The 17,352-nt window shown below is 54.6% G+C and overlaps 1 protein-coding gene across 3 annotated transcripts in view; it reads right to left on the minus strand.

The window, feature by feature from the left end:
• Positions 1-1,202: 1,202 nt before the first annotated feature.
• Positions 1,203-17,352, minus strand: part of LOXL2 (lysyl oxidase-like 2) — a 55,233-nt gene continuing 39,083 nt past the window's right edge. For 2 of the 3 annotated variants that reach the window (XM_012663011.1, XM_012663010.1), the window contains exons 7-13: positions 16,754-16,921; positions 13,793-13,961; positions 10,247-10,490; positions 5,776-5,891; positions 4,563-4,699; positions 2,048-2,159; positions 1,271-1,350 (exon numbers count right to left, since the gene is read on the minus strand). In XM_012663011.1, the coding sequence (XP_012518465.1) occupies positions 1,271-1,350; positions 2,048-2,159; positions 4,563-4,699; positions 5,776-5,891; positions 10,247-10,490; positions 13,793-13,961; positions 16,754-16,921 (1,026 nt within the window). Of the gene's footprint in view, positions 1,351-2,047; positions 2,160-4,562; positions 4,700-5,775; positions 5,892-10,246; positions 10,491-13,792; positions 13,962-16,753; positions 16,922-17,352 lie in introns of all 3 variants that reach the window. The other variant, XM_012663009.1, reaches the window with a different exon arrangement.

A 17,352-nucleotide genomic window follows, 5' to 3' on the forward strand; every position in this document is an offset into this window, starting at 1 on the left:
CTTTGTGTTTCAAAGTCTGTGAAAATATAATACTGGTATCTTGAAAAATATAAGGTGGTAGAGAGAAAAGCATCAACAATGAGCTCATGTAATCAGAAAGCGTGGCAGCATCATTTATATATGTGACAATGCGAGAGAAGCACCAGCTCTGAGCTCATTTAACACATTGACTGCCATGTGAGTTGTATTTAACTCAGGCTAGTTTTGACCCGGGGGTCATGAAAAAAAGCCCTACAGCTGGTTCCTGAAAATCTTACTTATTGATGTTCTTATTGTTACAGTTAATATTGTAACAATTAATATGTTACAAATAATTATAACAATGAACATTACAAATAATATTGTAATTTAATTCTAAAAACATGGATTGCATTGCATAATAACTCATGCACAGAAAACAGTAAAAAATAACAAACTAGACAGGATCGTTTTGTTTTAATAAAACACCGTGGCTCCAGGGGAAAAAAATTTTTTCTAGTATGGCAGTCAAGGTGTCAATCAGAAAGTGTGGCAGCATCATGTATATATGTGTGTATATAGCAACGGGCTAAGTAGAGGCAGTTGGTTTAGTTGGAAGAGAGGTCCAGATATTCAAGTTTGCTGGAAATAACTTAGGAGATACGGAGTTCAGCCTGTTCACCTCTGGGGTTGATAAGCTCACATCTTCCCACAGGTAACTCGAGAACGGCCCTGTGTTACCTGTGGTGAGCTGGGTGGCTGGGCTGGGACAGGCTGGTGACCACCTGTTTGTGGGCCTGGGGTCCTGGGCAAGGCTGGCTCTTGGTGCTGCTCCCACGGCCTGTGGACAAGCCCCAGCCCCCAGAGGCCTCCCCAGGCCTTAAAGGTCAGGCGGCAGCCCCGGTGGATGATGGGACCGTCCTCTTCTTCCTGAGCTTGGACACAGCCACCGCGGGGTCTGGATGGGGCGACTGGTCAGACTTAGTTGTTGGGGGAAGTCCCAGGGAAGATGTGTGTGGCCTGAAGACAGGAGGTGACCACGGAGGCTGCTTTTCTCTTTCTCTCTCTTTTTTTTTTGTTTTTTTTTGGGACAGGGTCTCACTCTGGGCTGAAGTGATCCTCCTGCCTCACCCTCCTGAGCAGCTGCGACCACACCCTGCTGATTTCTTAAAAAAAAATTTTTTGTAGAGATGAGGTCTTGCTGTTGCCCAGGCTGGTCTTGAACTCTTGGCCTCAAGTGATCCTCCCGTCTCGACCTCGCAAAGTGCTGGGATTACGGGCGTGAGCCAGCACCCAGCCCACGGAGGCATCTTTACTGCGGGGAGAGCTGGTTATTTATGAGTCCGCTGAAGTGCTCAAACTTCTTTTCTGTCTCTTCGCTGAAAGAGCCACCTGCGGAGTAGGAATTGGAGAAAGAGCTGGGCAAATCAGAAGCTCGGCACTCTCCTGAGCAGGGAGTTGGCCCGGGGCTCTGCTGGGGCCACCTCTGCGACCCCATGGGGGCAGGGACTAGGTGCCGGCCATCTCCAGGAACAGGCAGGGAGCGGGTGCTGGGCACGGCTGAGTGAAAGCACTTTACTTTTTACCTTCACCAAGAGGGAGGGCTGTCACTTCCTGCAGAGGAAAAAGCTCTTTCCCTCTGGTTCCCCAAGTCTCATGACCCAGGGAAACTATCTTTACTGGAGACCAGAAGTGACAGTGGTTTGCTGGCTTCTAGTTCGTGACAGGGAAACCTGATAGGCAGAGCCCACAAATTGCTACACCCACACTTTTGAGGCCACGTGCATAATGAGTTAGTGGCCTCGGCTCCAGCCCTTAAATAGCCCTGGGGTCTGCCCTGGGCCGGCCTGGTTCGGTACCACCCTCCCGCTGTGGCCAGAGCTGGCTGTAAAAGCTCAGTCCCCACCCGGCCTTGTGTGTCTGCGGTTTCCTTCCCGAGCGTGGAAATGTGACACTGGCTCTATTCCCCAAGCTCCTTTCCCAAATTAGGAAGCTGCCTCTGGTTCCTCGAGAAAGTAGGGTAGCGCTGGCCTGTTCCCGGAGGGTGGGCCGACAGCCCCGGGCAGGGAGGGGCAGCCCCGGGCCTTACCTATGTGGCAGTTGTACATCCAGATGCGGTGGCCGTCGTAGCGGCTCCTGCACTTCATGACGTTGTTGGAGTAATCGGATTCTGCAACCTCGAAGTTGGGGTTAATGACAACCTGGGGAGGAGCAAGGCAGAGGAAGCTGTTGGTCCCCCCTTGGCCATCTCCACCTCTGGCCTGGGGCTCTGTGAGACCAGCCCGGCTGCCAGAGCCGGTGACCTCAGGGAAAGGCAGGTGCTGGGATCCAAGAGGCCAGGGCGAGACTGCCCGGAGGGGTCTGTGGGTTCTGGCAGAGCTCTTGGGGGAGAGCTGAGCTCAGGGAGGCAGAGGGAGCATGGCCTGGAGGAGGGAGACCTGGCATCCCTCTGTCCTTCTCAGTGTTGAGTCACACAGACACCCCTCTGCCAAGGATAGGCCTTCAGAAAGGGGTCACCTCCTCCTGGAGCTCCGAGAGAGGCCCCAGAGCAAGACGCTGGAGAGGCGTAGCAGGGTGCAGGTGCCGAGATGGGTGGGGAGCAGGAGGATGGGACGAGTCCCAGCTGTGTGACTGCGGACACGTCCCTTCCTCTCTCTGGGTCTTGGCCGGCTCTGCAGATCAGTGGGCTGGGCTAGGCCATCAAGCCCCTGCCTGCTCTGCGGGTCCAGGGCCTGTGCCGGGGCTGCTGGTGGAGACTGGCCCCCTTCCCCTCCCCTCCCTCCGCGTCGCCCCAGGTCAGCGGACGTAGCCCAGAGAGCAGGAATAGGAAGGGCTGTCATTCCGAGAGGCGGTTGTGATGGGCCAGAAATGGGGAGATTTGGGGTGAGGAACTGAGGAGAAGAGAAAGGGGAGGGAGGTGGAGGGTAAAGGGACAAAAGCTGTGCCTGGCACAGTGGATGAAGGTGCACAGGACCTTGAGGGTCCTGCCACACTGAAGGGCTGCGACCCCAGCGGGCAGGCTGCTTGGTAAGGAACATCTCTAGGTTTGGGGCCCCGGAAGGGCCAGGACTTGACCCTTAGCAGGGCTGGGCCTACGCAAAGAGATGCAGTGGAAACCAAGGCCAGCACGGCACCCGCCCCGTGTGCTGGCAGTGGGGTGGCCTTTCTGGGGGGCTCCTCCTCGCCCGCTCCATCCTCCGGCCTGCACGGCAGGCACTGCGTCCAGCTGCTCCCCAGGCCAGGGCTTTCTGTGCCTAATGCTCCGTGCCGGTCCCAGGGGACATATTCGTTTTGATGAATCAGTATTACCATGTCCCTAACGAGTCCATTTGCTAAGTGCACAGTTTGGGGACCGACAACACTAAATACAGAGTTGATGTGACCTGGGTTTGCCTGGCTGTGAAATGAGCACAGTAGCGATGCCCCTTCCTTGGTGATGAAATGAGACAAGTGATTCGCCAGGTTTGGGCAACAAATAGCAGTTATTAAATAGATGGCATTTGTCAGAATACATGACGGTACACACTCGGCCGGCAGAGTGACAGCAAACCTCAAAGCCAAACCGACAGGCACCGCACTGGCTACGTGCACGTAGCCACGAATATTCATATTTTAAGTACACATCACTCTGCTCTTCGGCCGGGCCTCTCCACGCCTGCGGCTCTGGGCTCGTGGGCGGAAAGTGCTTGGCTGTCTGATTTGCAGCCTCTGGAACTGCCCTGGAAGCCTCTCAAAGCCCCTCTGTGGTCACCTCTCTGCAGGTGTTGTTCCTGCAGAGGGCCGTCTGTCGGCGGGGCTGCGGCCCGGCCCTGGGCTGGCTGAATGCCCCCTCGGGAATGCTTTCAAGGCAGAATGACACATTTCTGGTCATCCGCTTTGCCACCCCACAGGGCCGGCTGGAACGCGAGACGGGTGGAGTCGTGGAAGGGAATGAGAGGGTGGAACGGAGCTTCTGCAGGCGACGCGCGCCAGGAGGCGCCCCGTCTCCCCCCGCCAGTGAGGGGCCTGGTCAGAGCTTACGGCTCTTTGCAGGGAGGTGGGAGGCCAAGGCCCCCTGGTTCCTCCTCAGGGATGGCCTTCCACCTGGGCAGAGTCCCCACAAAACAGAGCCCTGGCTGGGCCGTCTCCAGTGTTTGACAATCTACCACTATAGATTCATTTCTTTGCATTGACAATGGCCCCCTCTGCAGATCTTCTTTTATGAGGCAGATGTTTCTGGGAGAGGGAGGTCACATGCACTTGAGAGACTGCTTTCCGCCTTGACGGCATGGGCAGAGGCAGGGCAAGCGCACGGCGACGGAGGCAGGGGTATCTCAGCAGGGGAGGGTTAGAGTCTGGGGGACAGATCCCGGCCTGGAGGCAAGTTTTGATCCGCAAGCACCAGGCATTGCCCACATCTGCTATGAATGTCTCAGGCATCTCTTGTTCCCCCAGGCCCTGCATGCGCCCTCTTTCCCAAGCCCACGGGCTTCGCATGCTTGGGTTACCCAAGGACTATGATGGCCTCTGGGTGTTGATCGCACCCTGCACTTCAGACAGCTTGGCCTCCATGCAGCCTCCCTTCCACCCCCGAGCAAGGCTGGAACCCTTCCTGCCCGGCTCACCTGGAACAGGTAATCTCCAGGGGGTACATCAGTAATGTCGATCCACTGGCAGTCGATGTCATGGCGGTACATGTCCCAGCAGCCCATGGTGATGCCCTGCTCGCCAAAGTTGGCACACTCGTAGCTCTTCTGGATGTCTGCAGGCAGGGAGGAGGGGGACCCGTCACCAGGCACACATGGCCCATGGCCGCATCTCTCTTCCTGTCCCCAATCCCCCACCATCTGGGCTCAGTGTCCCAGCCCCGCTCTGTGGGTTTCTGATCTGTTCTCATTTCAGTGGAACCTCCCACTCAATTCCCTCCCCACATCCCAGCCCTCCCTTCAGGCCGGGCTCAAGGCCCCCTCCTCCACGAAGCCCTCCCTGGCCACTCTGGTTCACTCTGGCCTTTCTGCGAAACCCTCAGCCTGGGGATGGACAGCACGTTCCTCGGGGAAATCTCTGGGGTTCACTGTTGAGCTTAATGTGGGGGTCGTCTTGTCTCTCCCACTGGAGTATCAGTGACAAGAGTGCAGGCGTACGTGTGGTTGCCTCTCTGACCCTTACGTGTTGTCTGCACGTGGCAGGCGCTCAAAACCTGTTTGCTGTAGAGTTCCCAGCATGCCGGTGGCAGACTGCTTCAGTGAATAACGAATTACACACTGTCTTTGAAGAGGCTGCCATGTCGGGGCGCTACTCAAGACAGCAGGTACAGTGGGAAGAACTGACCTGTCTCCCCATGAAGAGCCCTGAGGGTGGCAGGGGCACTAACGGGCAATGACAGTGCAGGTGTGGCGACCTAGGGGCAGGAGCAGAGTGCTGCCCCTGGCTGGGGGAGGCACGGGACCTCAGAGTGCGTCGTTTGAGCTTGGACTTGAAGGGTGAGAGCCTGGTGGGGTGGGGGCGCTTGGTGCTGGGACACATAGGAAGAAAGGTTTGTGGCAGCCAGAGTGGGAAGGGCACGTGCGTCAGGCCCGAGGGTCTGGACCTCGCCTGGGAGGCCCTGTGGACCTACCAGTGTCCGTTGGCACAGCTCTGCAGGGTCCAGGTGCCTTTGGAGCCAGGTCTTGCCCATACTCCTTAGCACCAAGCTGCAGCCAAAGGCCCAGGGTGGAGAAGGCAGCAGGGTTGAGGGTGACACAGAGTCCAGCGTCTGGCCTGGGCTCTAGCCAGGTGCTGTGGGGGTGGGAGCCTTCAAGTCCCCCAGAAACCCCACCTCCCCCCACACAAAGGTACCTCCTTCGCATTCTGTGTCCTCCAAGCAGAAGCTGGCCTTGTGGCCCTCTGCCACCTTGGTGCCATTGAGGTTCAGCAGGTCATAGTAGGTGAACACTTCCATGCTGTGGTAGTGCCTGCAAGCGCGAGAGAGGGCCGGGAGGTCAGTTTCTGGGGTAGCCGCTGCCTGCAAGCAGAGGCCCAGCTGGCAACCTGGCTCTGGGAATACCCCGCAGCACGGTCCACAGCGGGGCTGGGCCGGGCCAGGCGTGGGTGACAGGGGCACAGGAAGGAAGGCAGAAGAGCGAGCCAGGAATTGTGCTTTAGAGAGAGCCTCAGGCTCTGGAGTCGACAACCCACGGGCCTTGCCAAGCCTGGGTCCTCATGTCAGCTAAAGGGGGCCAGTGTGCGGCTGGCGTGCTTGGCACGGCCCAGCGTGTGCTGTGCTCTGTCACGTACGCTGTCGGTTTTAGCAAGCAGGGACCCTCCTGAGCGCTCAACTGGCTCTCACATCCCATTCCTGTTCAGTGTACTTTCTCTAGACTGAGAAAAAATCCCATTTTGATGTCTTTTGAAAACTTTTGAAAGTGGGAATACGGTAGGGAGGGAAAGAACGAAAGGCAGGGGTAGTGAGTCAGGGGAGAGGCGGCGAAGAACAGGCGCTAAGAAGTAGGGCGTGTGTCCCGTGTGGGACACGCTCGTGCCCAGTGACATGCGTGCTTCAGACCAGGAGGGGAGGCCTGCGGTTCTGCCTGGGGCCCTGGGGATGCGAGCTGCAGCAATCTGTGCTCCTTGCATGGAGCAAACCAAACGAGGAGGGGAAGGAAGACAGCTGTGGGGGCCCTGTGGGAAGGGAGCAGGGGAGAGCTTGGCCCCTGGGCCGACAGTTTACATGACGACTTCCTTCCCTCCACTGGGGAGGGATCGAGAACAGATGTGGCGTGTCAGAAAGTGATGCGCTTGGTTCAGAAGAAACGAGGGAAACATGGCTGCCGCGTGCTGCCCAGGCTGGAGCTGACGGAGGCCCTCGCTGCCCGGGCTGTCACCATCCTGATCCCAACACACAATGGTGCATTGTCGCAAGCATCTGCAACTACGCCATTCGCTTGTCTCTGCCATGACAGGGACATTTGGAAAATGGGGAAACTAAGGAACAAGGGGCCAAGGCACGGGGACCAGAGTCCCTCGTTTCATCTGTGCACGACCTGAGGGAAAATGACCTACTCTCAGGGCTGGTGCTGGGACTCAATGAGATAAATGTCGTAAAATACCCAGCACGAGGCCGGTAACAGGTGAGCGCTCAGCACCTGTCGGCTTCTCGGTTCCTCCTACTGTAGCCGCATCGCCATTACCCCCCATTACTCCCTGTCACTCCTGTCACTCCTGTCACTGCAGGCCAACGGGAGCTGGCCTCAGGTTCCCTCCGCCGCGTGGCGACAGAGGAGGGCAGAGGGGAATGAAAAGGGTGGGTTTTCTGAGAGGAAATGAGAGGCTCTTTTTCCCTTCCTCCTGCGTTTGCTTGTGCTAAAAATAATGTCCGGAGTTGCTAAGTCGGTCTTCCCTGGTCACTCACGCTGCCCCTCAAGGCGATGTTGAGCCAGGGGCCCGCGGAGAACATGCACAAGGACGCATTCTGTGGCGGCTGGAGCAATGACTTTGAAAGAGTCTATTTTGGCTTCCTGCAGGAGCAGGATGAGACATGAGGTCTGACTCACTGCCTAAAAAATGTCTGCGTCGCTCAGAGAGGGGCTTATGTGTCCATGTTTACCGGGCTGGAAAGACTGAAGAGAAGGAGTTTATGTTCCGTTGTCTAAACAGAATTTAGACGGAGTCCACAGACGGACTCTTGTAAGGCTGACCCCGCCGTCCCGCTCCGCGGCTTCCTGCAGACTTGATTTAAGAGGCTTCCCCAGCTGCAGATTTTCCCCTGCAGACACTCGGCAGGGAGCACTGGTTTCGCAGCCTCCCAGTGTGGGCTGCCTCTGTCTGGAGCATCTCTGCTTTACCTGTCGGTGTACATGGGCAACCCCCAGGGCCACGTCACCCTGCCAGCTGCTCAGAGGTAGAGCCTAGAACATTCCCCACCTCGCCACTACTCCCAGGAAACACAGAGCGGGACGTGGGGCAGGTGGAGGGCGAGGAAGGCTCTCTTCCTCTTTCCAGGCTGAGCTGTCAAGACCCTCGGATGTCTAGGAGGGGCCTGATCCCTGGGGTAGAGATAGGGAAACGCAGACATGGAAGGAAATAACAGAACTCTAAGAACAGGAACAGCCCGATGCTTGATGGAGGTCATTGCAATCTGGACAAAAGGAAGGACAGCCTTCCACGTCATACTCCAGAGCTCAGTGTTTTAAGACGTGGAACTAGTTGGGGTAGGAGGTGTTGGATGAATACATGGATGACAGGTAAATCTGGTTCAGAGAAAGACGGGAGGTTTGGCTACGTCCTTTGCTATTCTAGGTCATTGGTGGCCCCAGTAAAACTCTATCAGCACCTCGGTGCAGATGTTTGCGCTCTGTGTCTCTTCCCAGGCCAGCCACGTGCCCTCGGCACCTCCGGAATGGACAGTCCTGGTGGTTCCCTCCCACGGTTGGGGCAATGCTCCTGTCCTCATCTCACAGAACATGGACGTGTTTCCCAGTCCCAGGAGGTGCTGCTACGAAGGCAGGGGCCCTTCTGCTCGCCCCACCTTGCCATCCCCACGTGCCAGGTAGCCCCACAGGTGTGATGAGGGCCTGAGACTGGCTCCTAGAGGCCACATCACCTTTGAAGGTTTTGACCCTGTGTGGGGGCTGTTCCCCCTGTGGGGGAGGCAGGGCACAGTGAACAGAAGTGTCCCCTTTGCAGCAAAGCCATCCGTGACTCGGGGGGCTGGTGCCTGTGCTGGAGGAACATATGCTGAGCCAGCACGTCCTTCCCTCTTGTGCCTCCCAAACCATTGACTGGAACATCTGCAAGCAAAGACATAAAACAGACCACAGGAAAATGGGGGCAGTCTGAGTTCCCAGGGCTCCAGATCAGAAGAACATTTCCAGGATGTCACTATGGGACTATTCTTAGAGACCGATTCCTTGGAGAGTAAGTAAATGGCACAGAGACTGCCATGTAACCTCTGGGTGGGCCGCCATATGCAGGGCTGGGATGCAATTACCCTCCACTTATAGACCCACAGGCAGTGGCAGCCCCCGCTGCCCAGGCCTCCCACCCACATGCTCCCTGAAGGAGACCAGGCACCGAGACCATCATGACTTTAGCTCTCCCGTTTCACTTCCACCCTGAAGACTGATGTGCTTCCGTACAGAGACCAGAAATTCTTTGGCTAATTAAGGGCTTGTGAACATTCAGATGATCACGTTAAAAGAAAATCGACACCCCTAAATTCTATCATAGTCCTTTCCTTTGAAACGGGTTGAACAACTCTATCCCAAAACTGATTTGAATGTGACTAGGCCATCGGTTGTGACCCCTGCCCTCTGCATCGTCTTGGGCAAGAGACATAACTCCAAGCCTCTGTTTTCTTACTTATGAAAATGAGGATTCGGGGGGCCTGGCCCTTAAAAGGGGACCAGTACATGGTAGTCCTTCTCCCCCATCGGTGATCACCACAGTATAGAGCTGGGAGGCAGGCTCAGTCTCATGTAGACAAGGGCTTCCCCTTCTATGATGTGCGCACAGTCACCTGGGAGTCCCCGTTAAATGCAGATTCTGACACGTGGGTCTGCGATGGGCCCTGGGACTCAGCATTTCCCAGGCTCTCAGGTGGTGGCAGATACCGCTGGTCCGGGGACCTCCCCTTGAGAAGCAGGGCTCCAGTGCAAAGGCTTCGTTTTGCGGACAAGATGTCTAGGCGTTGAGAAGGGCAATGACAAGGCCAAAGTCTGGAGCCCTGAAGGGGCTTCCTGCTGTGTTGGGTGGCACAGGCCTCCCTCCCTCGTCAGTAGTGGGCTTGCTTCTGTTCCCTCCACCTGCCCGGCTCGGATCTGAGCAGGGAAATCCCTGGACAAGCAGGTTCTGGAGTAGATAAAGAGTCAACACGAAGAAAGAAAAAAAGAAAGAAAGCCAAGGCAGGAGGAAGAGCAAGTGGCTTTTGTGGGCTCCAGCTAGGGCTGGCTATAGGATTTCACCCTATTCTGTTCTCACCCAGGATTTATAGCACTGCAGACGAACAGAGCTGGAAGAGACATCCCAGGCGATATGGCCTGGCTGGCCCGACATCATGCAGCTGGTTGGAGGCTTGGCTGGGTTTAGAGACCAGGTCTCGTGACACCTGGGCCTAGAACTCTCGCCTCCACACCCACTGTCTTCCTAGAGATATTAAAAGTATCCACCGGTATGGGAAATACATTTCTAGAGCTCTTTCTGGAGCTCAGAGTCCCCTGCAGCGCACAGGCCTGCCGTGGGCACACGTGGAAACCACGGACTGACGGCCAAGGAAGGGGGCGTCCTGCAGATGTCAGCCGAGCAGCTTGGCAGGGAGGGAGGGAGAGCCCACCTGTGGCAGTCGTGCCAGATCCACGCGTGGCGGCCCTTCTTGGGCCGGAAGTCAGCCTGGCCGTTGTTGTGGATCTGGGAGGAGAAGCGCAGGAGCCGGCGGTAGCCCGTGGTGGGGTCGGTCTTGGCGGCCGAGGCCGAGAGGCAGTTCTCCTCCATGGCGCACTGGAGCATGAACATGGGCCGGTCCTCCAGGTAGGTGGTCTGCTGCACTATCTCAGCATTGAGGACCAGGTCAGGCGCGGCTGGGGAGGAGGACACGGTGGTCACCAAGACAAGAGACCCCTCCCCAAGGGTTCCACTCTGACTCCTGAGCTGGGACAAGCCCCTACCTCCACCTGCCTCCGCCTTCTGGAATGGGCACAAGGACTCCCCAAGGTTACCTGCCTTGTTTAAGAAGACCCCAAATTATTCCTGCCCTCTGCTAAGAGATCTCTTTGACATCCCTTTGGCTATCAGGGCACATGGGCAAGATGTTGACAAGTGTTGAATCTGGGTGACGGGCACATGAGGGTTCATTATATTATTCTCTCTACTTTCAAGTGGCTTTAAATTTTCCATAATAAAAAGCAAAAAACAATTAACGATGTGATTTTGTGCTACACACAGAGAGAGAAAATGCTGCTAATCACTTGGTCTGATTCTTCTGGGACTGATATATTTTCCAACATGTGTAATATAATGTGTAGATTTATAGTCTGCTAACTCTTCCCTTTAAAATATATCTTGACATATTTCCATGTTAATATATATCCATTGCAACATTCATTTCATGGCCACATAATATTTAATGCATAACCCTACCTATCCCATATTTTCAGATATATTGGTTATTTCAAATTTTTCACTTAAAAGCTGTGCTAAACATCCTGTAGTAAATCTGTGCATATAACTTTAATATATTTCTATAAGTGAACTCGCTGGGAGAAAGGGTCGCCTATTTTTGAGGCTGACGAGTATCGCCAAATTGCCTTCTTAACAGGCTCTTCCAGTTTCCACCCATATACACTGTTGTCCCCAGGTGCCTGTCTTCTCAAAAAAGCTTAATTTACTCAATTAGTGCACCGCACATTGCAGGTGTTAAAAGAATGACCGATGGCTACGATCTAGTTAACTAAACAATTGTATTAGCAAGCTTAGCTTCTTTGCAAAGGGATTCACTGTCAGTTTCCCCTTAAAAGTGAGCTTTTGGGGAGCATTTCTAAGTACACTTCAATTCAGAAAAATGTCACCCATGAGTTATTTACGAGAACCTGCTAACTTTTATTTTGACAAGTTGCTTGTAAATTTCTCTAGCAAGTGTAGTGTGTGAGCCTTGTGTCCCTCAAGTTCACCAGCACCTGGGGGGGCGGGGGTGTGTCCCCCTCCCCTCACTGTCCCCAGGCTAAGGCTGCAGGTCCTCAGTAAACAATGAACTCACTGGCGCCCTCTAGAGAGCAGACCCACCCGCAAGCATTGGGTGTGGAACTGAAGGGCAGTGAAAGGGGCAGGAAGATGGGATGGGGGCGGGTAGAGGATGAAAGGCAGAAACCAGGAGCCTCCGGTTTGCTGATGAGTGTTTCATCTTGGAGGGTATGCCGGGATGCAGCATTCCTCAGCCCTGAGTGTTCTGGGCACACTTATTTTTATAATGGGTGTTGTGTGAGTCTCTTATTAGTTGTTGGCACCCAATGGACAACCCCTCTGCACGGGCTGTGCTAGTCCTGAGGGAGGCTGGCCTCCTTCCAGTGCAGGGTGGCCTGAAAGGAGGCTGGACAACTCGAGGCCTGAGCCAGCCCCTTGGTTCTCAAGAGTGCGGTGGGAGTCTTGGGCGGGATCTGAGCAGCAGAGGAGGGAGTGGGAGGTGGCTTTGTCTCTGGGATGGGGAGGGGAACTCATCATGGAGGCCCGTGTCCCTGTGGGGACCCCAGCGAGTGGCCTTTGCAGTGATGCATTATGCAAGATGGTCATGGATGCAGGCAGTGACAGTGGGAGGGAAGGACAGGGAGGGAGTCAAGAAAGTCAGGAGGGACTGCACATGGGGCATGGTGGGAAGAGAGAGCTATCGAGGAGTGCAGATTTCAGGTGTGTGTAATTGGTTGGATGAGAAAAAGTAATTATAAAGGGTTGCCTGGAGAATTGCTTTATTTCCCTAAATACTATAATTTGCATTTAGCCAGACCAGCCGAGAGCTATGTTCCTGGTCCAAACGGTGGTTGCGCCCTCTGCAGATACGCTCTGAGTGATGCCTTCAGCCTCAGCTGAGGAACACTGTGAGCAGTAGCCCTATGAAACTCATTTTTGGGTCTCCTATTAAAGGCATTGTCACTCTCAGTTGTCATAGAGAGAAATTCCCTTCAATCTCAGTACGGTATCTAGAATTGTGGGCTTCTCTTAACTCATGGGTTTGTTTCCATCTCATAGGTACTGTAAATTATATTAATGACCAGTTTTCCCTCTTTCCTCTGGCTGCTAGGAAGCTCACTGTGAAATTAATGACCTCCTCATAGTAAGTGTATAGAACTCCATAGTACAGTCTTTTTTCTAATTACCCTCTCTCCTGGCTCCATTTTAAGCTGCTACCTTTTTGACAGCACCTATCTTTCTTTCATCTGTTTCTATTTTATATTATCTTGAATTTTATTTAGGTTTATTTATTATCTTAATTTACTTTTGAAGAAATGGGGATATTGTGAATATAAATAAATTGATAAAGAAAATGCCCCTGGCAGGGGTGTGGCTGCTCCTTTCTGCTTAGATGCCCTCCCTTGGGGGCTGGTGAGGGTGGTGGCCTCACCCTCTCTCCTCTCAGGCAGGAGGCCTGTGATGTCTGCCCAGAGAAGCTCACACTGGGGGCTGAGGGTCCTGTTTTCCAAGGATTAGGAGATGCCCATGAGTCTAGCAGGGGTTGGTGGGAGAATGGAACTGTGGAGCTGGGTTTACTCTGCTCCCTCATCCTCTGTGATTGTGTAAACTGACAGTGCCTTGTTTATTAAGCACGTGCATACATTCATTGTCACATCGGAGTTCCAATTTCTAGGAATGACAAAACGACTGCAGATCACAGCGGTTCACTAATTTTGCCAAGTTCAGATAATAAGGCAGGGTCTGGTCCCAAGTTCTCTGGCCAGTTCCCCACGTGGGTTTATAAGGCCAGGGTGGGGACAGTGAGGTTTGGGCTCAGGAGGACAAGCTGCCACAGGCTGGTCCCCTCTACCTAGCGTGCAAGGGAGCCTTCAGGAGCTGGGTCATTCTGAATCCTGGCTGGGGTTCCCCTTCCATATGCCTAATCTCTCTAGGACTCCTGGGGAGTCACCAGGCAGCTAAGTTACCTCCAAGGTCTGAAACCTGAAATGACCTATGGAGGAGGTGGAAGGAAGGAAGATGTTATTGTCCTCATTTAACCTGAACGAACAGGAGCCCCCAGTCAGTGATCTGCCCGAGGTCACTGAAATAGTCGGCAGTGGCCCTGCCCTACCAGACTCCCGAGTCCCTCCCTCCAGTGTTCCTCTCCCCTATGTCATGGGCAAGGATCTGCAGTTGGGGTACAACCCCCAGGAGCTCTCACTTTCTGAGCAGGCGACTCCTGCCCCGTACTGCACCCCGCCCTGGGGGCAGGTCACGTACTCCTCGTCATCGTGGTGGCAGTGAGCCAGGGAGAGCTCCGTTCCCGAGCACTTTACTCCACTCATGACCACTTTGTTGTCGAAGACATTTCCGTGCCAATACCAGGTCTCCTGGATGCATCAACAAAAGAAATGGCAAGTGCGTCACCTCGAATTTCACTTTCTCATATTCTACCGACGTGCAGCCTCACAACAACCCCGAGGTTTTACAATCTCATTTTTCACAGGGAGGCAGCAGAGGCACAGAGAGCCACTTACCCAAGCCATGCAATTAGTTGGTGGCAGAGCGAGTGAGGATCCAGGTCTCCTGATCCTAGCACTTGGGTTCTGTCACTCTCCCCCTTGGGAGAGTAGAGCTAAGGTTGCAGTAAAACATCTGTGCAATGATGCATGTCAGGAATGGCAGGTGCCTGCAATTCCTGGTACCCACTCCCTCCTCCAGAGCCAGGGCAGACATTGCTAATCAATCACAGCACTCTCTCCTCTAAGCCTGAATGTGATCTCAGAAGACAAGACCAATTGATGGGAATCGGCAAATGTCAATAATTAGTTAGATATGTCATAAAGACTAACTCTTGGATTTAGAATTTTCCCTGGTTTAAAACGCAATTAATAGAGTAGTTCTGCAAAGAGGCTGGGGAGACCCCAGGTTTATGATGCTGAGATTTACTGGGCCCCATTGCTCTCTGGGGTTTTAAAGTATGGTTAGGATATACTCCCACATTTCAGACAAGTTCCCAGTAGAGAAAAATGAGGAACCGAAGGGGACAGTCAGGCACAGAGCTGGGATGGGAACACAGAGGCCTGTGTTCCTGAGGTCTCTTGGGCTTGCAGTCTAAAGCAGGGTTAGGGTTTAGGGCAGTCTTCCCCGAATCCTCAGAGAGAGAGACGACCAAGACAGGAAGTGCCTTGGAAGTATTGCATCCGAACCCTCCTGTGACGGCTAATTTTATATGTTAACCTGAATAAGCCACAGTACCCAGATGTTTGGTTAAATACTATTCTAGATGTTTCTGTGAAATAATTTTAGATGAGATTAACATTTAAATCAGTAGACTTTGAGTAAAGCAGATTACCCTCTATAATGTGGGTGGGCCTCATCCCATCAGCCGAAGGTCTTAAGAGGTCAAAAGGCTGAGGTCCCCAAAGAAGAGGAAATTCTGACTGCAGACCGCCTCAGACGCCAGTTACACACTAGCGCTTCCCTGGGTCTCTGCCTGCTGGTCTACGCTACAGATTTCAGACTTGCCGGACTCCATAATCATGTGAACCAATTCCTTAAAATAAGCTTCCCTCTCTCTACCCACAAACACACACACACACACACACACAGACACACACACAGACACGCTCATACATTCTATTGGTTCTGTTTCTCCAGAGAACCTGACCAATAACCCCCTCATTCTCCAGATGAGAAAACTGGGGCCTTGACAAGAGATGGGGGCTGGAATCGGTGGCAGATTTGGGACTGAGGTCAGGCCCGGGCCTGTCTCACGATCCCAGCTGAGGCCTACGTGTCTTAGGAATGAGCTGACGGGAAACAAAAGTAGCTGGACAGCGGCTCTGTTGAAACGTGGCTGTTTTTCCATCCTCCCTGGAGAACTGCCAGTTTCCGTGCCCTGGCTGGTCGGAAATATTAGCAGCAGAAACACGGCATTGCCCCGGGAAGTCGAGCCCCGAGAGGGCGTGGGCAGCTGTATCAGAGAACTGTCCCCTCTGGGTGCTGGGATGAGGAGCCACAGGGCAGGGACCGGGGCAGCTGCTCAGGACTCAGCACATCCTGTCAGAGCCACCTGGGCCCCGGCCAGCCTGTGGGGGACAGGCTCAGCCAGGACGCCGACGTCCTCCTCTTCCCTCCCTAAGAAACCCCTTTCTTAGGCCTCAAGAAGGGCCACTTGGGAAGGAGAGCTGGAGTCACAGTTAACATAACAGGATGAGGATCTCAAAGCATTTTCCTGTTGTGTAAACTGCTTAATGAAAATGTTTAGAGCCAGGCTACTGAGGACTTGGGATTAGTCATTCCATGCCACAGGGAGGACACTGAGGCATGAAAGGGTGGCCGCTTTGCCACAGACCATTCGTATCACTGGGAGAATGTGGGAGGCTTGGACACCAGCTGGGAAATGTTGTGTTTTTTTTTTTTTTTGAGACAGAGTCTCACTGTGTTGCCTGGGCTAGAGTGCCGTGGTGTCCTAGCTCACAGCAACCTCAAACTCCTGGGCTCAAGCAATCCTACTGCCTCAGCCTCCCGAGTAGCTGAGACTACAGGCATGCGCCACCATGCCTGGCTAATTTTTTCTATATATTTTAGCTGTCCAATTAATTTCTTTCTATTTTTGGTAGAGAAGTGGTCTCACTGTTGCTCAGGCTGGTCTCGAACTCCTGAGCTCAAACAATCCGCCCACCTCGGCCTCCCAGAGTGCTAGGATTACAGACGTGAGCCACCGCGCCCGGCCCTAAGCTGGGAAATGTTTTGGCCAGAGAGGGCCTCCAAGGGAGCAAGCGAGGGGAATTGGGGGGTTGGGCCCTGGGCTGAGGGAGGTCACCACTGCCCTGAGGGACTGAGTTGCTTCCTTCTGCAAAAGGCACATCAGGACCCTCCCCAGGACCAGCCGTCAGCCCAGGGTGAACCCCAGCGTGCAGAGCAAGAGCCCCCACAGAAACACAGTCCAGCCCCTCGTTCTGCAGCCGGGAGACAGGGGCTAGAGGCGGAGGGTGACCTGCCCCAGGACTCAGAGCTGTAAGGGGCAGGGCACAGTTTCCTGCCTCCGGGGTGCAGGGCCCTTTGCCCCGTCCCTCCCGCGTGGCTGGCGAAGGTTCGAGGCAGAGGGTGCGGACTGCAGGTGGGCACGTCAGACTGCACGGAGGGCAGGTGTGGGTCTGCGGCCAGGGCTTCTCACCTGGAAGGCGTTGCTGGCGAATCCCAGGCCGAGCTGCCGGCACACCACCATGGCCTCCACGGTGCCCCAGTTCTCGCCACACACTGTCCCCCAGATGAGGGACCCGTTCCTCTCCACCAGCACCTCCACCCGGCCCTCGTAGGGATTGCGGCCTCCACTCAGGCGCACCTGTGGAGAGGAAGGCATGGTCACTAGGGGGACAGAGGGGAGCTTCCCCACCATAGTAGCGTTGGCCCCAATTTCCCCAACCCCGAAGCCAGGCGGTCCTGCCCAGGACACGCTCAGACTCAGCCGCGTCCCCAAGAGCCCCCTGTGTGGTGGCGGTGGGGCCAGCTTAGTCTTCCATCCCAGGCTTTCTGGGGCCCTAGAGGCCTCAGCAGCTGGGGATCCCACTGACCCCCACGGAGCACCATGGCAGGCACTGACACTGCTCCCAGAAGCCTATTATCGGGGCTGCTCTTCCAACCAGGCACCTGGAAGGATGTGCCCAAGGGGCCTTGAAGTGTCACAATTCTCTGAGACCCTCCCCAGGCCCTTTCTCCTTGCCAGAGTGCCTGCCTGGCTGGGTCCAGCTCCTGCTCTCAGCTTGTCCTGTGGAT

Source organism: Propithecus coquereli, unplaced genomic scaffold, assembly GCF_000956105.1.
Source record: "Propithecus coquereli isolate 6110/MARCELLA unplaced genomic scaffold, Pcoq_1.0 Scaffold79, whole genome shotgun sequence".
NCBI classification, from domain to species: Eukaryota; Metazoa; Chordata; class Mammalia; order Primates; family Indriidae; genus Propithecus; species Propithecus coquereli.